Here is a 22,491-nt window from a genome sequence, read left to right as displayed (position 1 = left end):
GGTGAGGAGTTTGATCATGTGGTGAGAACTAGTACAGTTGTAAATAAAATACTACATTTTTAATTGGAAATCAAAAAGCTCACTACGCATAAATGACTATATTAGTTTTCATTGAGAACACATCATATTAGAGAGAATAACTTCCTTCCAGACAATAAACTGTAACCTGACGCTCTGGTCACGTCTATCGCGTTCGGTGTGGACGTCTATTGGGAAATCTGAAATTGGAGCCTCTTTCACAGAGTGGAGAGGACACACCGGTCACAGCAGATGGCCCCGCCCCTCCCTGAGCCCGGTTCTGCCGGAGGTTTCTTCCTGTTAAAAGAGAGTTTTTCCTTCCCACTGTCGCCAAAGTGCTTGCTCATAGGGGGTCATATGATTGTTGGGTTTTTCTCTGTATCTACTGTACAATATAAAGCGCCTTGAGGCGACTTTTGTTGTAATTTGGCGCTATATAAATGAAATTGAATTGAATCCAGTATTCCCTGTTATAACCTTTCTCCTCAGTCTGCTGAGTATCTTTGTCAACAGCAGCTGAGTGTGAGTGTATGCACTCTGATAACAAGTGCAGCAACATTTTGCAATGCTCACAAAGTTTCTCTCTAAAGATTTTCACTTAAATGAAAAGTCTTTCCCTTTTCACATGTGAAAAGGGAAAGACCATCTCTGAATCGAGGAGGGGGGCCTGAGGGTACATCTTTCGCCATCTTGCAATGCTGTGATTGCAGCCATTCCCCAACTCTCTGTGAATGGTACTCATGGCCATTGATCAGTGGGCTTTGATCAAGGGTTGGTGATCAATGGTCATGAGAATTTGCATAATCATGATGAAGGAACTGACCTCCCAGTCCGTTGTTCCTACAGTGGACTAGTTTCAGTCATTATGCAAATGTACTGTTTATAAGATTAGGAAAACCTGCAGTCAGCTGAGACTGAAGAAGTCACTTGGATGAGCGACGAAACGTTTCTCCCACTGAAAACGATACGTCCAGATAAACAAAATCAACCTTTGAAGATTTACCTAAGTGGATGTTTGAGAATGCATCAAGACGTAAAAATCTAATAAAATGGTAAAAAAGGACTTCCTGCGGATACTTTTTGTCCTTACTCGTCTGCAGCTCCGTCAGCATGTGTAAAATGCTCTTGTTTCAGTTGCTCTAATTTTAGTTTCTGCTAAAGAGGGGATCGTGTTCAGCTCAGCTTGTTTGATTTTATTTCAAACTGATACTGAAGTGTGTACTTAAATCGATAGAAAGCAGAGTTTCACTGGTCTGGTCCACTCAAGATTAAAATTTGGTTTATGTGATTGACGATGTAAAATGACTTTGAGATCTCTGTCATTCACTATTCCTTTAAGTCAGTGCTCAATTTGAATCATTAGGGGGCGCTAGTACGCCTTTCAGTCCAATCTGCCAGAAAAGCAATAGAAGAAGAAAAAAACTGATGAGACGCGATGTTTTGGCTGTTCGGTGCAGTATCTGAGAGAGTTGGTACTGCAGGCGAAGAAATCTCAAATATTAATAAGCTATGATTGAGGAGGACCAGCTGTGAGCGCATACTGCTGGATATCCGAAATAAACAGGTATGTAAACACGATGGACTACAAAACGTGCGTCTTACTTCAATAATATTTGACACAATACTAGACGTGCAACAGTGTGAAGGCAAAGCACGGAAACGGAAAAGAAAAGGGGAAAAAAGAACATTTGTGCACAGTTACATAATTTACATTTCACCATTAAAGTGTGTGTGTTTACACACACTTAAAGTGTTTAGTGTATTGCAGGGATAGGCAACTCCAGGCCTCGAGTGCCGGTGTCCTGGAGGTTTTAGATATGTCCATGATCCATCACAGCTGATTTAAAGGGCTAAATGACTCCTCAGCATTTCTTGAAGTTCTCCAGAGGTCTGGTAATGAACTAATCATTTGATTCAGGTGTGTTAACCCAGGGTGCGATCTAAAACCTGCAGGACACCGGCACTCGAGGCCTGGAGTTGCCTACCCTTGGTGTATTGTATGCACTCTGAACGACCATCTTTGAACAGGTGATTTCAAGTCACATGATGAGCTGAGGCAAGGTGTCACAATGGTTTGACACAAAATCTTTTATGATATTGACCCTTTTTTCACACCTTTTGTTGTGTGACGAGAGACATGATCATCTTAAGGGGCAACTGACACCAGGTTTTAAATTCCTGGAACTATCCACCATTTGGCTTTAGAATTTAAAAAAAAAAAGTGTATCGGATAGGAGGTGAAACATGCAATCTAGCTACTTTCTTTCCAAGCGCCTTAGACGACTGTTACCTGAATGACTGAATGATATATTGTTATTGAGTTTTTCTTCCCCACTGTTGCCAAAGTGGTTGCTTAACATTTGATTGTTGGTGTGTTCTTTGTATTATTGTAGGGTCTTTATCTTACAATATAAAGTGCCTTTAGGCAACTGTTGTTGTGGTTTGGTGGTATATGAATAAAATTGAATTTAATTAAAAATTAAATTGATTTGAATTGAACGGCAACAATTAAAGAAGAAAAGGAGTATAAATAAAGGCAAGCAGCTAAACAATAAGAATGGAATAGACAATTAAAATTTATCAATAAAAAAGACAGCTATGGGACAGGAGCTTGGTATATGTTTGTCATGATTTTAGAGAGCAGCGATGGCGCAGAATAATCCTCATGGTGGTTCACTGGGGGTGAATACTGGCCGGATTAGCAGTTTTTCTGTGCTAAGAGCAGCAACTTGTATATTTTTTCTGTGTTCGTGGAGGTGTGCGTGTCTTCAGCCCTGGGTGTCTGAACCAAACCAAGATAGGTCAGAAATGTGTTCCAAATGTTATTAAATAATGGTGCATTGATTCTATGGAATTGGCGAGAGAAAATGAAAATATTGCAGAACTAAATCTCGTCAAAAATCACTAGTTAATTCAAACACATGAAGTGACCCACTACCCATCCCTCCCCCACAACTAAAGAAATGAAGAGAGGAGGGAAATCCTTCAGACACAAAGGACCATGATCTTTTTATATTTACAGCTTAGTTATTACAAATGCCTCATTATCATTCCTTTTTTAAAATCTGTGTGTTCCACATAATCTGACCCTCTTGGCTTGCTTCCAAGAGAGTTTTTTGCAATATACTTCCACAATCCTTTTTCCTTTTTCCCTTCAGGGCTGTTCGATATAACGATATATATCGGATGATGATATAAAAACGTCTATGTTTCATTTTACGCTATCGTTTGTTTCGTGGTGTCACAAAATAAACTGTTTACGGCAACATTGTTTCATTATTTTGATGGTCACAGTAGTGGCTATATTAATTTCTTAAAGTTCTCTCTTTCTTTAAAGTTCTCTTTATATTTAATATAACCACACTACAGACAGAGAAGCGCTTGTTTTTATGCGTTGTCCTTAGCAACAACGACGGTAAAACCACCATGTGTCCGCTTGTTTATTTTCCACATAAACCTTTCACAATAAAGCTCAAGATCCTGTTGAGACTTTTCAAAATAAACTGAATCACGTGAAAGATGCAGAGTATTTACGGATGAGAAGCAAAAAAGAGCCGTCAGGTGCTAAAAAATAAACCTTAGACTCAAACGTTAGAACAGGCTTTTCCCCACAGCACGCCGTGTAAGAAACACTCACAAAGAAAACAGCGGCCGTTACAACTTATGTCTAAAAATGTATCGTTTCAATTAAAACACTGGACTCCAGGTACCCGACGCCCAGCTGGAAACACTTCACGCAAGTCGAGCTGCCCGAGATTCACAGAATTTACAGAAGATGTTAAATTTTTGTGATTTATATCATTCTCAGGACGATAGATGTCTTAATATCGGGATATGAGATTTTGGTCATATCGCACAGCCCTAATCCCATAATCAAAAAAGTTAAACACATTCACTTCTTGCTACTTTTCAAGAACAACCCTGTATCAAGTTACATTGTGTTACCATCTGTTCTTATGTATTGTTTTACTGCTGTCCTATTATTATTTTTTCAATAATGGTTGAAAAATTGTTACCATTTGCTTTAATATAAATATAAATTTTAATTCATGTAATCACTGTTGTTTTATTTCAGTATACAACAGTGAAAATCAAACTGCCTTAAATGAAGCTGGCATCAGCAACTGAATGTTGTGCACTCTGAACTTTGTCAATAAAAATGTCATAACTCGAATCACTCACACAGGTGCTCTTAAACATTTGTCCAATTTGTACACTCCAAATTTCACTCACATATGTGAGCAACATGCTCTCAGTGTACAGACTTGCTAGAATATATTTGCTCAGATGTGCCTTCCTGTCATCATATTAGTAACCTTCTTGTTATGTCCCCTTATCCTTTAAGATCCCCTACAGCAATATGAAGTGTGAGGAAGAGGAGAGTCTGAATGACCCGGAGGTCTATAACCAGGAGAGGAACTTTGGTCTGAGCGAGGATGATCCACAACTTCCACAGATTAAAGAGGAACAGGAGGAAGTCTGCACCAGTCAGGATGTAGTGCAGGTTGTAGTGAAGCAGGAGTCTGAAGAAATCTTCGTCTGGACTGGGAAAGAGCGGTTCAGAGTGCTGGATAACATCTGGAAACACGAGGAAGACTTACACTGCACAGGTATATAAAACTTAATAGTTGTTGGGGCGTTTTTCTCTGTGCACAGACACACTCTACCTCTCCTTTTATTTTTTGCTCTTCAACAAAAAACATGTATGGTGCTTTTTGAATTTGCTTAACTTGCTGAACAGAATCAACTTTTGGGAACCAGGTGCAGAACGACTCTTTGCTGAACAGAGGAGAGTGTTCTGGATTCTATGTGGTCATGAGGCTATCACAAGAGAGCAGTTCTCTTGTCCTTATTGCCAAAGCTTGAGAGCCCAACCAGTCAACCCTAAGATGGCTGATTTGCATCCTTCTCAGCTCAGATTGCATAAACCAACATTTTTCTCAACAGGAACTGGTTGCTTTGGACAGCTGCAGGTCAAAATTGACCATCGACATGAGAAACTTTAGGGTCTGCTTTTCAAATATCTCACAAGAGCAGTTCATATTGAGTTACTGTTCGACATAAATACAGACTCCTTTCTGATAACCCTGAGGAGATTTATCTCCCAGAGTGGAAAGCCAGCAGAGTTGCTATGTGACCAAGGAACCAATTTCAGGGGTGGGAGCATCATATAAAATTCCACTTACTCCACATAGTGATCATGATTTTGGCCTTCAAAATGATTTCACACTGCTGGGAGTGTGAAATCCGGTCTGTCAATGCTGGCCTGACTACAGTCCTGGGTTTGCAAGTCCTCAGTGAAGAAGTGCTAACAACAGTCCTGGCTGAGCTTGAAGGTGTTTTTAACTCATAACTGTTATCCACCCCTTAGGTTATGTTTTATCTGATTTGGCAGACCCAGAACCAGTCACCCCCAATTTGATGATGATGGGGCAGCCAGATCCTTTGCTACCGCAGGTAGTGCATTTCACGATTCAGAGCTGCTTTGATGTTGACATTGGAGGCCCTGCCATTTAGTGCATCTGAACCAGTTATGGCCATTTCAGCCATTCTGCTGGTCTTTTAGTTCAGGGCTTCATTCAGGCCCCTGTGTGTACGTCCAGATAAATGTAAGATACATACATACATATACTAGGGGTGCAACAATACTGGTATCGATATTGAACCGTTCGGTACAGTGCTTTTGGTTCAGTACGCATATGTATCAAACAATACAACATTTTTTATTTATTTTATCAACTTTTCTTCTGATGATACTGTCTGTGTTGAGCACTCAGTGGATCTGCGTTCGACTACTCCGCCTAGGCTGCACTGTCGAGTGCAGATCCACTGAGCGCAGCGCAAGCTAGCAAGACAGAAGCTAAGCTCGTTGCAACATGGCAACTGCCTCAACGCTACCTGAAATTGAACCTCCCCCACCCTCATTCAGATCTGGCGTTTGGAACTATCTTGGTTTTCATGTGAAGCATGACCCAGTTAGCTCGTTAACGTGTTGACGCCGTCCAGCCCCACGCACGGGGCGATCCGCGGTAACTCGTTAACGGAGATTTGCTGCGTTAATGTCATTTTAACGAGATTAACGCTGACAGCAATAGTGGGAACACAACGAATATGAGTGCACATTTACGCCGACATCATCCTAGTGCAAAGACAAGTGGAAGCAGACAAAAACAACAAGCACGCATGCTACAAACTTTACCCGAGTCATTTAGACAGCCGTTAGCACATGATTCTCCTTATGGGGACCTGATATGTTTAATATGCTGCTGAGAATATAGCCCAGAAGAAGCGTATAGTATAGCTTTTATTTTGGAAAGAGCCATTTCTCTGTAATAAACTGTCTTTTCCAAAGATGAGTGATTTCTCCATCAGATTTATTTATTTTTATTATTTTGTTGTTTCAGCAACATTAAATTTAAAAACTGTACTTTTGAGTTCAATTTATAATTTTAGTTTATATAGTTTATAATTTTAATAAATGACAAATTAATAAATGACAAATTAAAAAAGCATGAACATTTTTTTTGTATCGAAAAAATATCGAACCGTGAATTTTGTGTATCGTTGCACCCCTAATATATACATGCATACATACGTACATATACATTTGTTGGGGTGATCGTGGCTCAAGAGTTGGCAGTTTGTCTTGTAATCAGAAGGTTGCCCGTTCAATCTCTGTTATCTCTGCTCTGTGGATGAACATAAAGGCCACGACACAGTCTCAGCTGCAGCAGAAAGGACTGAGAGGCAGAGAGAGCTGGAGGTGAGTCGACAAAACATCCAGCAGAGAATCCAGGACAGAGAGAAAGATGTGAAGCTGCTTCAACAGGAGGTGGAGGCCATCAATCAGTCTGCTGATCAAACAGTGGAGCACAGTGAGAAGATCTTCACTGAGCTGATCCATCTCATCCAGAAAAGAAGCTCTGATGTGAAGCAGCAGATCAGATCCCAGCAGGAAACTGAAGTGAGTCGAGTCAAAGAGCTTCAGGAGAAGCTGGAGCAGGAGATCACTGAGCTGAAGAGGAAAGATGCTGAGCTGAAGCAGCTCTCACACACAGAGGATCACATCCAGTTTCTACACAACTACCCCTCACTGTCAGCACTCAGTGAGTCTACAGACTCATCCAGCATCAATATCCGTCCTCTGAGCTACTTTGAGGATGTGACAGCAGCTGTGTCAGAGGTCAGAGATAAACTACAGGACATTCTGAGAGAGGAATGGACAAACATCTCACTGACAGTCACTGAAGTGGATGTTTTACTGTCAAAGCCAAAGACCAGAGCTGGATTCTTAAAATATTCATGTGAAATCACACTGGATCCAAACACAGCACACAAATATCTGTTATTATCAGAGGGGAACAGAAAAGCAACTGGAGAGGAACAAGAACAGTCTTATTCTGATCATCCAGACAGATTCACTGGATCGTGGTCAGTCCTGAGTAGAGAGAGTCTGACTAGACGTTGTTACTGGGAGGTGGAGTGGAGAGGGGAAGAAGTTTATGTAGCAGTCGCATACAAGAATATCAGCAGAAAAGGAGGGGGTAATGAATGTTTATTTGGACGTAATGACAAATCTTGGTCATTAGATTGTAACAACAACAGTTATACATTTTGGTACAACAACATCCAAACTCCTGTCTCAGGTCCTCGTTCCTCCAGAGTAGGAGTGTACCTGGATCACAGAGCAGGTATTTTGTCCTTCTACAGCGTCTCTGAAACCATGACTCTCCTCCACAGAGTCCAGACCACATTCACTCAGCCGCTCTATGCTGGACTTTGGGTTTATAAATATGGAGACACTGCTGAGTTGATTAAAGTGAAATAGACTGAAGTCTTTCATATTGTGGGTTTAAATCTGTATTTTAGTTTCATTTTATTTTCTCTCCATCATTTCTGCACAGAGATCAGCTGTCAGTCAAACATTATGGGTGGTACCTCCACATCTTCTAGTTGTTCTCTTGATGTTTCTGAGTTTTTAAAGGAGATCTTTCCTGTGACTGTTTATGGAGGCTATCACTGCTCATCATCATTTTGATTTACTAAAATATTTCTCCACATGAAAATGTAAACTTCTCTATCCTCTAAATGTTTCTGGAATATTTGTATTGAAAAATGTTGACATTTCTCTTTATGAGTATGGCAGACCATGTGTGAGTGTTTGTGTTTGTTTTTGTCAAAATCATCAAACAAATGAGGAAAAACTGTGATTTTAATGAATGAATTCATATATTGTGTTGATGTTTTATTGTGTGAATAAACTGGAAGGTTTGACTATAAATCAAACTTTGAACAAAGTCTTTTCTTCTGTCTTCATTCCAGGATCTCACTCAAATCTGATGCAGAAAATATGAAACTAATCTGAGAGAATAACTGAAGCAGTTTTCCTCCTGAAGCATCACAAAGTTCAGAGTTCATGTTTAGAGCAGAAGATTCAGCAGTCGCTCTGTGACCTTTCAACTTTCTTCACTAAAACAGCTTCATTACAGAGAAACAAGTCACATTTTCTTGATGTTCTTAAGTCCTTTCAGATGTTTTTAATGGTCCTTGAATGCAGCATCAGTGTCGCAGGTTTAAAAGGTCACTTTCTGTTGTGTTCAAAGATTTCCTTCAGATATGGTCTTTAATCAGTAAAGCCAGTGATACAGCAGTGTCATTAGCTGTGTTATTGGCACCAGGCTGTGTTTATGTATGTATTTAATTCTGTCTGAGGATGTCTTCAGCATGAAATGATCATTTGCTCAGCTGCTGTGTCTCATCTCTTATCAGACATTGGTTGGAACAGAGTTTTGTTGCTGACCATCTGACAAGAGGGTGAAGAAAAGCTTCAGGCTTCATTTGGACACTACGTTGGACAGAAGTCTCCACAAAAATGACTCAGAAACACAAATATTATTAATGAAAGTCCAAATGTCAAAAAGGGGTCATACATGATCCTGAGAAATGTCCTTGAACATTTGAACATGAGTCAGAGGGTTGTCAGGTTTCTACACTGCATCGTGGCATCAAGCCTGAGATGTCTGTGTAAACAAGTATGGAGGACACAAATGCACAGACGCAGTCGAGCTGTTTACTGCTGATGAGGAAGGAAAATAGTCTGTTGGATATTAAAGCAGCATTTATTAGAGTAAGAACAGATACTTGTGTCCTTCATTTGTTCCCCGTCAATTTACAGAAGACTTAAGGACCCTTTGACTTCTAACATACAGCTGCATGTTTACAATTTTATTATTTATTGATTTCCAGCAAAGCGAGACTTTACTGATTAAAGACATATAATCAGACATATTACTGTTACTCTCTGAAAAAGACTCACATAAAGCAGATTTATCACAAGCAAACATCAAGACACATCCTTCATTGCTTAAAGTTGCAGTGGGACTCTTTCGCCATCTGGTGGTTGTAACAGTTATGACAACTGTTCCTGCATATATGTCCCTCCTCAGTGTGAAGAAGACTGGACTCCAAGCTGCTCCTGCTGATCACTGCGTGTTCCTCCTGTGTCTAAAATCTATTTCCATTATGAATCAGGAAACTGTTTGCACCAATCATAAAGGCAATAAAATACGTCACACACTAAGAAATAACAAAAAGGAATTGTGGATTTCAAGGAGATTTTTCCCTCGTTTTTTGAAATCATAAGAATACAAACTAATGCAAGACTGTCATGTTTTCATAAGTTTGTAGAGACACTGTTCTGTTGTATTCTAGGACATCAGTCACTTTTTAAATGCATGCTGCTACTCCTCCTCCTCATCATCATCATCATCATCAGCACCCATGACCTCCTATTAGTCTTTGTTTTGTTATTTTTCAGAGTTCAGGAGACGTTCTTATGGGATTTCCACAGGGTACAAGTACTTTTTAGACCCTTTACCTAAAAGAAAAGAGTAAAGTACAAAGTAGATTTACTCACTGCAGGAAAATAATGCCTCAATCTGATATATTGTCTTATATGACAAACTGAAAGTGATGCATCAAAGTGTAAGCAGCATTTTCCTGTTACAGCTGGTCTAGATGGAACTGATCTGATCTCCTTTATGTACAGGTAGATATCCAGTGGGTTTGCTAAGGGTCACAGATGAGGGGCTGTGTGAGATGTTTAATGGGAAAGGAAATAAAACCATTGTTCCAGACCTGCAGCTAAGATACTCGAGTATCTTCAAATATGAAGCTGAGTATTACTTCCGTACTTTCCTCCACTGCTGATGACCTTGTTACCTGCTGCTCCCTGTTAATGATCAGCCTCAGTTCTGATAGTAAACTGTTGGCTCTCGTTCTGTCAGGTTGTTGCCCAGTGACGTCTTGTTTTCATTTTCCTTCTTCTTCAAATGTGTTTTCCTTTAACTCTTTGCTTTTGTTTCTGCTTCAAACACCAAATGATACACGTGCTGCACCTCTGATGGTTTGTCAGAGAGCAGAACAATTTACATTACAGAGAATATTTTACAGTTGAACATAAACTTTCACTTTTTTCCTCTAAAGTGTGCTCACTGGTTTTTCCAGCTGCTGTGAGATGTTTATGCCTGACTGTAAAGATGGAAATAAACACAGATGGAAACACTGAGTCAGAGTGTTGCTGCTGGTTAGTCAGTATATTAACAGAACATGGTTCATAAAACTGCTCCTACAACTGTTTTTGAATCATTTTTAAAGACACTTTATTGTTCTGTTTTTGTCTTTTGGCATTTCTGTGCTAATTTCTTGTTTTAATGGTACGCTAATTCTAACTGATTTTTCCTATTTTAATACCTAAATAAATAATCATTTATTTTTTGTTCATTTGTCTAAATTCTGGGAAAAGAAAGAAGTTTGTATTTGTTTAAGATACAATGAAATCATATTTTGACATATTGGAAGATGACATGGAGCTGAAAAAATACTACAGGTATAAATGGAAACTACAGTTTATTTCTGTTATTTCCTGTGATCGTGTTTGTACACTCGCTCATGATAACTGTTCATTCAGCTGCTGTTTTTGTCTGCTGGACATCTTTAGCTTTCAGTAAGGATGCATTCATAGATCAGCACATCTTTTTGAACCACATTTCTTATGAGACTCAGAGTTTACATTTTGGAAATGTGGTGAGACCTGGGGTAGAAAGAGACTGAAGCTTCAACCTCGGCAGTTTTGTGTGTGTCTGAAGCAGAAAGATAAGAACTGTGTGGCCAACTCATCACACACATAATCCTGAATCAGAAAAACAGCATCAAGTGTTGTAATTGTTAAACACAGAAGTGTGATTTATATCAAAGTCAAAGTCAGCTTTATTGTCAATGACCATATACGTACAGTCATACACAAGAATTTGAAATTGCAATCCTCCCATGGCCCTCAGTGTACACTAAAACAATATAAAGAAAAAAGGATAAAAATAAAATAAAAGTTTTATGTACAACACAATACAATACTATACAATTATTTAAACAGCAGTGTCCAACACAATCATGGTGATTGTGGACAAGTTTGTGTGCAAGTGGGGGTGGGGCGGTCAGTGAAAAAGTAATCGTGGTGGGTCAGGGTTCATATGTTTGGGGGGTGGGGGGTTCAGAGGAAAGAGGTTAATGCAGGTCTGGAGTTCGTGTGTGAGAGCAGGGAGTGAATTCAGCATCCTGACAGCCTGATGGATGAAGCTGTCGCTCAGTCTGCTGGTTCTGGCCCGAAGGCTGTTCAGTCTCCTTCCTGATGGCAGCAAACTGAAGAAGGTGTTGGACAGATGAATGGAGTCACCTGTGATGCAGAGGGCTTTCCAGGTGAGGGGGGTGCAGTAGATGTCCTGGAGGGAGGGAAGAGAAGTACCCATGATCCTCTCCGCTGCTCTCACTACCTGTTGTAACGTTTTCCAGCAGGACCCAGTGCAGGAGCCATACCACACAGTGATGCAGCTGGTGAGGATACTCTCAACAGTGCCTCTGTGCTCATAATGGGGTTTGAGGCTCTTGTTCTCCTCAGTTTGTGGAGGAAGTAGAGTCGCTGTTGCGCTTTACTGACCAGTGATGCTGTGTTTTTTGACCAGGAGAGATCTTCCGAGATGTGCACACCCAGGAACTTGGTGCAGCTGCTTACCCTCTCCACAGCAGCACCACTAATGGTTAGTGGGGTGTGCAGGGTTTGAGTTTTCTTGAAGTCTATGAAGATCTCCTTAGTCTTCTCCACATTCAGGGACAGGTTGTTGTTACTGCACCACTCGGACAGATAGTAAACTTCACACCTGTAGTAGGGCTCATAGTTGTTGCTGATGTGACCTACCACAGTTGTGTCGTCTGCAAACTTGATAAAAAGGTTGGAGCTGTGTGATGGTGTGCAGTCGTGGTTCAGCAGAGTGAAGAGAAGGGGGCTCAACACACATCCTTACGGAGCCCCCGTGCTCAGAGTTCTTGTGCTGGAGGCTAACATATGAGTCTCTAGTGTCCAGATGTGTGAAGGCTGAGTGAAGGGCGGTTAAAATTGCTTCATAATGATGGAGGTAAGTGTGACCAGACAGTAGTCGTGAAAGCAGGAGGGAGATGACTTCTTCGGTACAGGAATGATGGTGGAGGCTTTGAGGCATGTGGGAACGACAGTCTGGCTCAGTGATGTCTTAAAGATGTCTGTGAAGACATCTGTGAGTTCTGCAGCACAGTTCTTCAGTGCTCGTCCCGGGATGTTGTCAGGACCTGGGGCTTTGAGTGATCCTAGCAAGGGACCTCCACACACTGTCTGGGGATAGTCTCACCACCCGATCGTTGGGGGGGTCCTCTGTGCGGGGGTCCTCTGTGCGGGGGTGAAGGTCTGTGCCTCAAAGCGAGCGAAGAATTTGTTTAGCTCATCCGGTAAAGACATGAAACCAATATTAAATTCAGTTCTTTTGAATTCTTTTGGCGGCAGAAAAAAACTGTACTCAGAGTGGTCAAAGCTCAAAAAATGATCTTTATTTTACATTTCCGGAAACGGAGACCTGAACACACGAACACACACGCTCAGGTCTGAAAGCAGTAGCAGCCAGCATGGTTATATTTCTGCAGCACGTCACACACACACTCAGTTAGTTCCTCTTTCTTTTTGTGTCAGATTTCCGGTGCAGCTCTGCACTAAACTTCCTCTTTCTAAAGTCTGTTGCCAGGGCAACCTGTCACCCTCTGACCTAGTTTTTGTTTCGTCTGAGCTTAGTTTCTAAAGGCCTCTCTTATTAAAATACATAAAACAATATAATAAGAAAATAAGCACTACGAATACATTAATTACATGACACCAACAACAGTCTGCAGAGTGGGCTTGTTGTCTGTGATGGTCTGTATTCCTTGTCACAGCCTCCGAGTATCTCAGCTGTCACTGAAGCTTTGTGAAATCCTCCTGGAGTACTGCCTTGGTGTGTGTGAGGGTATAACACAATCGTATCCAAAATTCTTGTCTGCAAGAAAAATACAATAACACAAGAACAAGCAAAATATAAGAACGGGTAAATCTGAGGATTATAAACAAACATTCAATAAAACATAACAAACTTTTGTATGAGTTAAATATCAATATTAAAATTACCCATGTGTGTTTATATGGTTAAGTAATGAAGGTCGTTCTTATATTTTGCTTGTTCTTATGTTATTGTATTTTGCTTGCAGACAAGAATTTTGGATACGATTGTCTTACCTGTGATTTCTCTTGATTGTGTGTGAAATGTGTGTGTAGCTTAGTTCAGTATGTAACCCCAGATAGTGGTTTGGCTTCAGGGTAAATTAGCAGCAGTCTATAAAGGGCTGCCAGTTAACATCAGACGGCCTCTGATGTCCAAATGAAGCTTTCTGAAGCTTGGATTGAAAAACGGTTCATTACTCGAAGCTTTTCAACACAGTCCTGTTTGGTGACATCTGGTGGACAAAACTATGAAGCGCAGTTGAATCTACAGCTTATAATGAACTGCTTCATTATGATTGCCCACTCTGCAGAGATGAACTGACAGCTTCTCTTTAATGTCACGTGACAGTTGTGTCTGATATCGGGCTGATATGGTGCTTTGAACATGTATTTGTTTTACGTGAAAAAAATTCTGTTATGTCGATTTTAATAATAAATAATTTAGATGAATAAAACGTTCTTGTTTAAACATGTGCCATGGTGTGTTCTCCTGTTGCTTGTGACTTCTTGTAGTTTGTTAGTAATAAAAAAATACACTATATATAACAATGTAAAGCACAATATTATAATAGGTTGTGAGTATGCTTGTGCTGTGAGGTCACTGCCTCCACCTGATTATGTAATTAACCAGCAGACTGGTACGTTTATATATAATATACTATAAGTTATATCATTATAATTATGTGTACATCATATTTCTTATGTACATTTTAGACCTGGGAGCAGAATTGCTGATGAACTGGTTTTTATTCAGGAACAGGCAGAGCGTCCTCTCTTCCTGGCTCCATGTCTATAATTATGTCACACACTGATTCACTCTCACAAAATCACCAAAACACAGCACAAATCCCACCAATGATTCAATTCCTTATAAATCATTGAATCAGGTACTGATTGGTTGATTAGCCCATTGATCACGTGACTCTGTTCAGTCAAACCAAGCCTCAGCACAGCGTTTCTGAAGCAGTGTGTTGATTTTTTTTGACACATGTGCCGGAGCTTCAGCTTTAAACGGGCCTGTAAATGGCCTCGCTAGAAGTCTGACTAGCTATCCACACAGCTAAACATGAACCCAGGAACTCCAGACAATAGATGAGATCTTATGAAGTTTACTGGTTCTTTCATTTTGTGAAACTGTAACAATAAAGCATATGTGGAAATGTACATTACTCATCTGTACTGTTAACAACAACATGTGCCAATGACCTGACAATGCATTTGAGAAGCTAGCATGACGATTAGCACCGCTAATTAGCATATGAATAGCACATAGAAAACTTGTTAACTGTGGTCCATCACACATAAAGACAACACTTGGAGTGTCTCATTGCTTTTTACCATTAAATACTTACAGACAATGCTTTAACAAACACCCAAAGAAGGACATGAATGTGGAGCAGCCATCTTGAAACAGCATAGCAAAGCAGTAACATAACAGGGCCGTCACCATCAGAGTTGCTGGAACCATGTCCCACTACTGGCTACTCTGTTTTATTCTGTGTTAAGTTTTTGAATGTGAATTTTCTGTGTTAAGAATAACAAAGAAAATGTAATGAAGTGATTTTAAAGTTTAAACTTTGTGTTAAATCAGAGAGAGAGAGAGAGAGATGAGGTGTGGGTGGACATCAGATGATCAAATGTCAACAACCTGATTGGCCCAAGTGTGAAGATGTGACGTCCACTGAGGGAAGGGGGGAGAAAGGGTGAGCAGGTATAAAAGTGAGGTGAAGAAGAGATTCGGGGTTCTTCAGAAGTTTGGATCTAAGAGGTTCACAGTTAAAATTCCAGCAGAGACGCTAAAAGGAGAACCACAGTCACCTCTGAATGTTTTTAACCCTTTGCGAAACAACAAAGGCATAAATATGATCATATAAATATTATCTACTGGGTCAGACTCATAGGATCAGGGATTAGAACTCCTTTTATCAGAGAGATGAAATCTTCCTGTGCAGGGTTTTTTTGTGGGCCTACCGATCGACAGAAACTAGAGTCAATAAAGAAACTGGACATTGGCTCAATGTGTGTGTGGCACAGGGAAACAAGGACTGAGCGCTGTGTAGTCCCACATAAAGTCAGACACCCGGTCACCCTAGGTGGACCATGGCATGGTCTATATCAGGGGTCCCCAATCCCAGTCCATAAGGGCCGGTGTCTCTGCAGGTTTTAGATCTCACCCTGGGTCAACACACCTGAATCACATGATTAGTTCATTACCAGGCCTCTGGAGAACTGCAAGACATGTTGGCTGTGTCCCAATTCAGAGACCGCACGCTTGAAGTACGCGTCACCGCCACGCGACGACGGCTGTCCCAATTTGAAGTTCAAATGCATACTCCAAATGCGCCGTCGATTTCCCCAAATATCAAGCGTGGTCCGGTGCACGCTTCGTGGTCCCATATATCCCACAATCCATAGCGCGGCGGTGGGTGTGGATAATTTTGCCGCAAAATACGGCAGACGGCCAAAGAGTGAACTGTCACACATTTGATTTCCATGTGTGACAACTGCCAGTGTCCAGAGTGAGGACAGACTGAGGGACCCACTGCTGCACATCATCTGTGAGGCTTTGCACCCCTGATGATCCACCAGGACAAACTCAGCAGTGTGTGAGGAAGAGGAGGAGGAAGAGCCAGCAGCAGCTGACAGATGGAGAGAATAGACAGACTGTTCCCTGTTTGTGAAGGACTGCTAGAAAAGTTTAGAATCACTAATTGTCTGTCCTGAATCAGTCTTATTAGGTGATGTTAATATAATTATATCAGTGTTTTCAGTGTGGGAGAAAAATATCAAAATCCAAAAAACAAAAGACAAAACAAACAAACAAAGAAAAAACATACTGTGTACAAACAAGCTCTCATCTAAAACATAATTTTCATTTAAAAAGCAGACATCTGTTACTCCTCAGTAAGATATAAACTTATGATCACATTCAGTGTCTGACAAAAACAAAAAAAGGAAGAAGAATCTTCCAAGCTTAGGTGTAAATCCAGTCATTTAAGGTCACACGTTTTCACAGCTTGATGATCAAAGTTTAATGTTCAGAAACCTAAAGTATGTATCAGCAGCAGAATGGACCTAAAAATAAATGTTTGTTTCAGTTCTATGAAGCTTTGAGTATTTTGGATTAGTAGCACTGCTGTGTTTGTTGCATCATATTGCTGTAATTGTTTATATGCTTTATATATTCTGAGGTAAGTTGATCTATAGTGTTACATCATATTTTATAAGGATGTTATGTGTTTGTATACTTTCTGCCCAGTTTGACCCATTTAGCAGAAGTCAGCCTGTTTAAGGCTCTGATATCTATTCTGTATGACTTAAAGCAGTTATGACATGGTCTGATTTTCTCACCCAATAAAGGAATATTTAATATATCAGTCTACTCTTCATTCTATCAGACACAGTTATTATAGCTCGTACATTTTGTTTTTACACATATATGTAAGCATTGAGCCAAATTTAGTAATGCCAACATACTGAAAGAACAATATTTGTCTCTTATATATAATACATCTATATATACACTGTCAAAGATACTTGTCTTTGAGTGAAGATTTAAGGTGATAGGAAATATAAATAACTGCAACTTGAATCTTTACTGAAGCTCAGTATTTGACACAGAGTTCAAACTCACTGCTGTAATAACTAATAATGATTAATATGGTAACTATAATATTGGCCATATTATATTTGCATTACCAAAGTGAGATGACTTTAGTCTCATGAACAACATTAGCTAATTGTTATTTACTAGCTAATCTTAAAATGACGGTTCAGTACAGAAATGAAGCCCAACAATCATGTTTTACAGTCCTGTGGTCTCAGCCTCAGATACTTATTAAATCACACAGAGCTCATGTAGAAACAAATGAACAAAATATGTTCTCCTTCATTTCTGTCAAACAAAGCTGAATGAAACGTTTCCAGCGGTTTGTATCATGGTTGCTAGGCAACCTGGGCAGCGCGACGGAAGCTTTAACAAGCCTACAAGCCTCGCACTTCCGGTCTTAGCGGTCTTTGAGTACGCGGACCTTGAGGACCGTTAAGGCTGCGTACTTTATTGGGATACAGCCCTTGTCATGAGCTCACCCTTGCTGTGTGTCTTGTCTGTGTTGTAGTCTAGCTTCCTAGTGAAGTTCTTTGTACTATGGTTGCCTGCAAGTCCAGCAATAAAGCTGCCTTTTAGGTTCACTTCTGCATCTGAGTATCTGCATATTGGGTTTATGCGTCTGTCTGCTGCACAGCACATCATGACCAAGGCAATGTTAAATTATTGAAACTGTTCCCTGCTGTTGGTGGAGGTTTTGTCCACAATATGGAGTTACTGAAGGTCACAAAACATACTTTCATAAAACAAAAACATGTAAAAATAGATTAAATATTTTACTGACACTTGAGAGTAGCAATACACCTTAAAAGTGTCGATTCACTTTTAGACACTGATTAACAGAAGAGACGTGTAAAGACTTTTGGCAGATTTTTGAGAAATGAGAATTTGTGAAACCTGCTTGCTATGGGGAATGTTTCTCAGGTGGTGAAATTGGATGAATATTTGGCTTTGCCCTCAGAAACAGTTTTATTGCCAAAAAATGTTTAACTTACCAAAGAATTTCTCCCGAGTTTTCTATTGAAATATATAAAATAGGAGAATTTGCAAAATAACAGAAAAATGTTCAAGTTCAACGTGAAAACAAAAATGTCAAAGTGAAAAAACGCAGCACTCTGTCCTTGCAGTGAGTTTCCATCTTTAGCAAACTGTTATTAATCTGTATTTAAGTTCATTTTGTCTGAGGATCTCCTCCCCATGAAATAATCATTCGATCAGGAGCTGTGTCTCAGGTAGAACTAGAGGTTTGTTTTGATGCCGTTTTATTACTTACAAGCTAATATCGCAATCTGGTGGTTATACAGTTTATGACAAAAGTTAATGCTTGTCCCCATTTGAAGACTGCTTTCAAAAGAGGACTGAAGAGTCGTTTAGCTTCTAGTTTAATCGGCTTTGCGGTGTAATCTTTGCTGCCAACAGTGTAGTGAAACATTTAAGCTGCACATGAAAGTTAATGGGTAATTATGATGATCTTTACCACAAAGATTTTAAATGAAAGAAAAAATAAAGGGCATGAAAACTGATTCTTATGTCTACTGTGTATCTTCAGTGTGAATGTTGAGTTATATTTGAGTGTCTGCATTTAAAGCACATATTAATGTATTGCTTCGAAATCCATGGTGGTACACAGGAAAAATTACTAAAGAATGTAGAATTAGAACACTATCTGTATTTGTTTTTTAAATATTTTTACACATATTTTACTATTTAAAAAAAAAAACCTCAAGAAATCAAGCTTGCTGCCTGTCTTGTACAGTAATTTCATTTGAACATAGGTTTGATTTAGTGGAGTCAGTTGTTCCCATGCATCATTCTGTAAGTGTGAGAATGAACTAAGATTAGAAAATGTCAAAATATAAAGTGTCATTTATTTTTATTCATCACAGCATCCTAAACTTTGCTGAACTTTTTGAAAAATAGAATGAACTCGCTGGGTGTTGACTGTCACATTTCAAGGCACTAAGTACAGATAAACTATTAAACTTCAACCCGGACAGACTTGTTACTGCATGTTGTAATCAACATAACACACCCTGCATCATGTGATTGGCTCTTGGTCGCTCTGTAAGAATATTTCTTTAGTTCCTCCCTTCACAGATGTGTCTGTATCAGGATGGGTCTAAACAACATGGTGTAAATGCAGTTGCTGGTGAGCCTCATTTCCTGTAGGAGGTGAACAAGAGCAGAGATCTGTTTCCCTTCAGAGCACAGAGGTTGTTTCTGTTCAGAGAAAGTGAAACTGTCTGACAGTCACTGAGAGACGGTGAAACGGCACAGCACATGAATCAAATGGATCAAATAAAATTCTGCTGTTCAGTCTGTTTGGATCTACTGAAGGATCCAGTGACTATTCCCTGTGGACACAGCTACTGCATGAACTGTATTAAAAGCTTCTGGGATGAAGAGGAAAAGAAGAAAATCTACAGCTGCCCTCAGTGCAGACAGACTTTCACAGCAAGGCCTGTCCTGGTGAAAAACACCATGTTAGCAGATTTAGTGGAGGAGCTGAAGAAGACTGGACTCCAAGCTGCTCCTGCTGATCACTGCTATGCTGGACCTGAAGATGTGGCCTGTGATTTCTGCACTGGAAGAAAAATGAAAGCATTCAAGTCCTGTTTAGTCTGTCTGGCATCTTACTGTGAGAAACACCTTCAGCCTCATTATGATTCACCTACATTCAAGAAACACAAGCTGGTGGAGCCCTCCAAGAAGCTCCAGGAGAACATCTGCTCTCGTCATGATGAGGTGATGAAGATGTTCTGCCGTACTGATCAGCAGAGTATCTGTTATCTCTGCCCTGTGGATGAACATAAAGGCCACGACACAGTCTCAGCTGCAGCAGAAAGGACTGAGAGGCAGAGAGAGCTGGAGGTGAGTCGACAAAACATCCAGCAGAGAATCCAGGACAGAGAGAAAGATGTGAAGCTGCTTCAACAGGAGGTGGAGGCCATCAATCAGTCTGCTGATCAAACAGTGGAGCACAGTGAGAAGATCTTCACTGAGCTGATCCATCTCATCCAGAAAAGAAGCTCTGATGTGAAGCAGCAGATCAGATCCCAGCAGGAAACTGAAGTGAGTCGAGTCAAAGAGCTTCAGGAGAAGCTGGAGCAGGAGATCACTGAGCTGAAGAGGAAAGATGCTGAGCTGAAGCAGCTCTCACACACAGAGGATCACATCCAGTTTCTACACAACTACCCCTCACTGTCAGCACTCAGTGAGTCTACAGACTCATCCAGCATCAATATCCGTCCTCTGAGCTACTTTGAGGATGTGATAGCAGCTGTGTCAGAGGTCAGAGATAAACTACAGGACATTCTGAGAGAGGAATGGACAAACATCTCACTGACAGTCACTGAAGTGGATGTTTTACTGTCAGATCCACCAGAGCCAAAGACCAGAGCTGAATTCTTAAAATATTCACGTGAAATCACACTGGATCCAAACACAGCAAACACATATCTGTTATTATCAGAGGGGAACAGAAAAGCAACAGCAATGAATCAACAACAGTCTTATTCTGATCATCCAGACAGATTCACTGTATGGTTTCAGGTCCTGAGTAGAGAGAGTCTGACTGGACGTTGTTACTGGGAGGTGGAGTGGAGAGGGGGAGGAGCTTATGTAGCAGTCGCATACAAGAATATCAGCAGAGCAGGGAGTGAATGTGTATTTGGACATAATGACAAATCTTGGGCATTAGATTGTGACAACAACAGTTATACATTTTGGTACAACAACATCCAAACTCCTGTCTCAGGTCCTCGTTCCTCCAGAGTAGGAGTGTACCTGGATCACAGAGCAGGTATTTTGTCCTTCTACAGCGTCTCTGAAACCATGACTCTCCTCCACAGAGTCCAGACCACATTCACTCAGCCGCTCTATGCTGGACTGAGGGTTTACTATAGTGGACTTGAAGATACTGCTGAGTTTGTTAAATTGAAATAGACTGAAGTCTTTCATATTGTGGGTTCAAATCTGTATTTTAGTTTCATTTTATTTTCTCTCCATCATTTCTGCACAGAGATCAGCTGTCAGTCAAACATTATGGGTGGTACCTCCACATCTTCTAGTTGTTCTCTTGATGTTTCTGAGTTTTTAAAGGAGATCTTTCCTGTGACTTTTTATGGAGGCTATCACAGCTCATCATCATTTTGATTTACTAAAATATTTCTCCACATGAAAATGTAAACTTCTCTATCCTCTAAATGTTTCTGGAATATTTGTATTGAAAAATGTCGACATTTCTCTTTATGAGTATGGCAGACCATGTGTGTGTGTTTGTGTTTGTTTTTGTCAAAATCATCAAACAAATGAGGAAAAACTGTGATTTTAATGAATGAATTCATATATTGTGTTGATGTTTTATTGTGTGAATAAACTGGAAGGTTTGACTATAAATCAAACTTTGAACAAAGTCTTTTCTTCTGTCTTCATTCCAGGATCTCACTCAAATCTGATGCAGAAAATATGAAACTAATCTGAGAGAATAACTGAAGCAGTTTTCCTCCTGAAGCATCACAAAGTTCAGAGTTCATGTTTAGAGCAGAAGATTCAGCAGTCGCTCTGTGACCTTTCAACTTTCTTCACTAAAACAGCTTCATTACAGAGAAACAAGTCACATTTTCTTGATGTTCTTAAGTCCTTTCAGATGTTTTTAATGGTCCTTGAATGCAGCATCAGTGTCACAGGTTTAAAAGGTCACTTTCTGTTGTGTTGAAAGATTTCCTTCAGATATGGTCTTTAATCAGTAAAGCCAGTGATACAGCAGTGTCATTAGCTGTGTTATTGGCACCAGGCTGTATTTATGTATGTATTTAATTCTGTCTGAGGATGTCTTCAGCATGAAATGATCATTTGCTCAGCTGCTGTGTCTCATCTCTTATCAGACATTGGTTGGAACAGAGTTTTGTTGCTGACCATCTGACAAGAGGGTGAAGAAAAGCTTCAGGCTTCATTTGGACACTACGTTGGACAGAAGTCTCCACAAAAATGACTCAGAAACACAAATATTATTAATGAAAGTCCAAATGTCAAAAAGGGGTCATACATGATCCTGAGAAATGTCCTTGAACATTTGAACATGAGTCAGAGGGTTGTCAGGTTTCTACACTGCATCGTGGCATCAAGCCTGAGATGTCTGTGTAAACAAGTATGGAGGACACAAATGCACAGACGCAGTCGAGCTGTTTACTGCTGATGAGGAAGGAAAATAGTCTGTTGGATATTAAAGCAGCATTTATTAGAGTAAGAACAG

General features: G+C 40.1%; 2 protein-coding genes and 1 long non-coding RNA gene across 4 annotated transcripts; all 3 read left to right on the top strand.

The window, feature by feature from the left end:
- The first annotated feature begins 1,419 nt into the window (after positions 1–1,419).
- On the top strand, positions 1,420–14,103 carry LOC146368153 (uncharacterized). 2 transcript variants are annotated; one of them, XR_014797688.1, is made up of 3 exons: positions 1,420–1,582; positions 4,364–4,628; positions 8,788–14,103. It is a non-coding gene; the product is annotated as an uncharacterized LOC146368153 (long non-coding RNA). The 2 variants fall into 2 exon arrangements; XR_014797687.1 differs by lacking the exon at positions 8,788–14,103 and adding an exon at positions 8,341–8,747.
- On the top strand, positions 5,219–8,315 carry LOC146368154 (tripartite motif-containing protein 16-like). The gene is made up of 2 exons (XM_084912567.1): positions 5,219–5,354; positions 6,675–8,315. Exons 1-2 carry the CDS (start codon positions 5,219–5,221, stop codon positions 7,844–7,846), a joined length of 1,308 nt encoding a protein of 435 aa, XP_084768693.1. The 3' UTR covers positions 7,847–8,315.
- A 4,838-nt stretch (positions 14,104–18,941) lies between the features above and the next one.
- On the top strand, positions 18,942–21,645 carry LOC146368152 (tripartite motif-containing protein 16-like). Its single transcript, XM_084913682.1, has one exon. It carries the CDS (start codon positions 19,518–19,520, stop codon positions 21,180–21,182), a length of 1,665 nt encoding a protein of 554 aa, XP_084769808.1. The 5' UTR covers positions 18,942–19,517; the 3' UTR covers positions 21,183–21,645.
- Positions 21,646–22,491: the final 846 nt, after the last annotated feature.

This window comes from Perissodus microlepis, chromosome 18 (genome assembly GCF_051167445.1).
Source record: "Perissodus microlepis isolate ML-2025 ecotype Zambia chromosome 18, ASM5116744v1, whole genome shotgun sequence".
Taxonomy (NCBI): Eukaryota; Metazoa; Chordata; class Actinopteri; order Cichliformes; family Cichlidae; genus Perissodus; species Perissodus microlepis.
The sequence above is the reverse complement of the archived record's forward strand: the minus strand, read 5'-3'. Positions and strand labels throughout refer to the sequence as shown.

What these genes read in the sequence shown, in the direction of transcription:
- LOC146368152 (XM_084913682.1), top strand. Translation starts at nt 19,518, where the DNA reads ATGAATCAAATGGATCAAATAAAATTCTGCTGTTCAGTCTGTTTGGAT.
- LOC146368154 (XM_084912567.1), top strand. Translation starts at nt 5,219, where the DNA reads ATGATTTTGGCCTTCAAAATGATTTCACACTGCTGGGAGTGTGAAATC. An exon ending in AGTCCTGGCTGAGCTTGAAG is followed by an intron (nt 5,355 to 6,674) that starts GTGTTTTTAACT and finishes TCTTGTAATCAG; the next exon opens with AAGGTTGCCCGTTCAATCTC.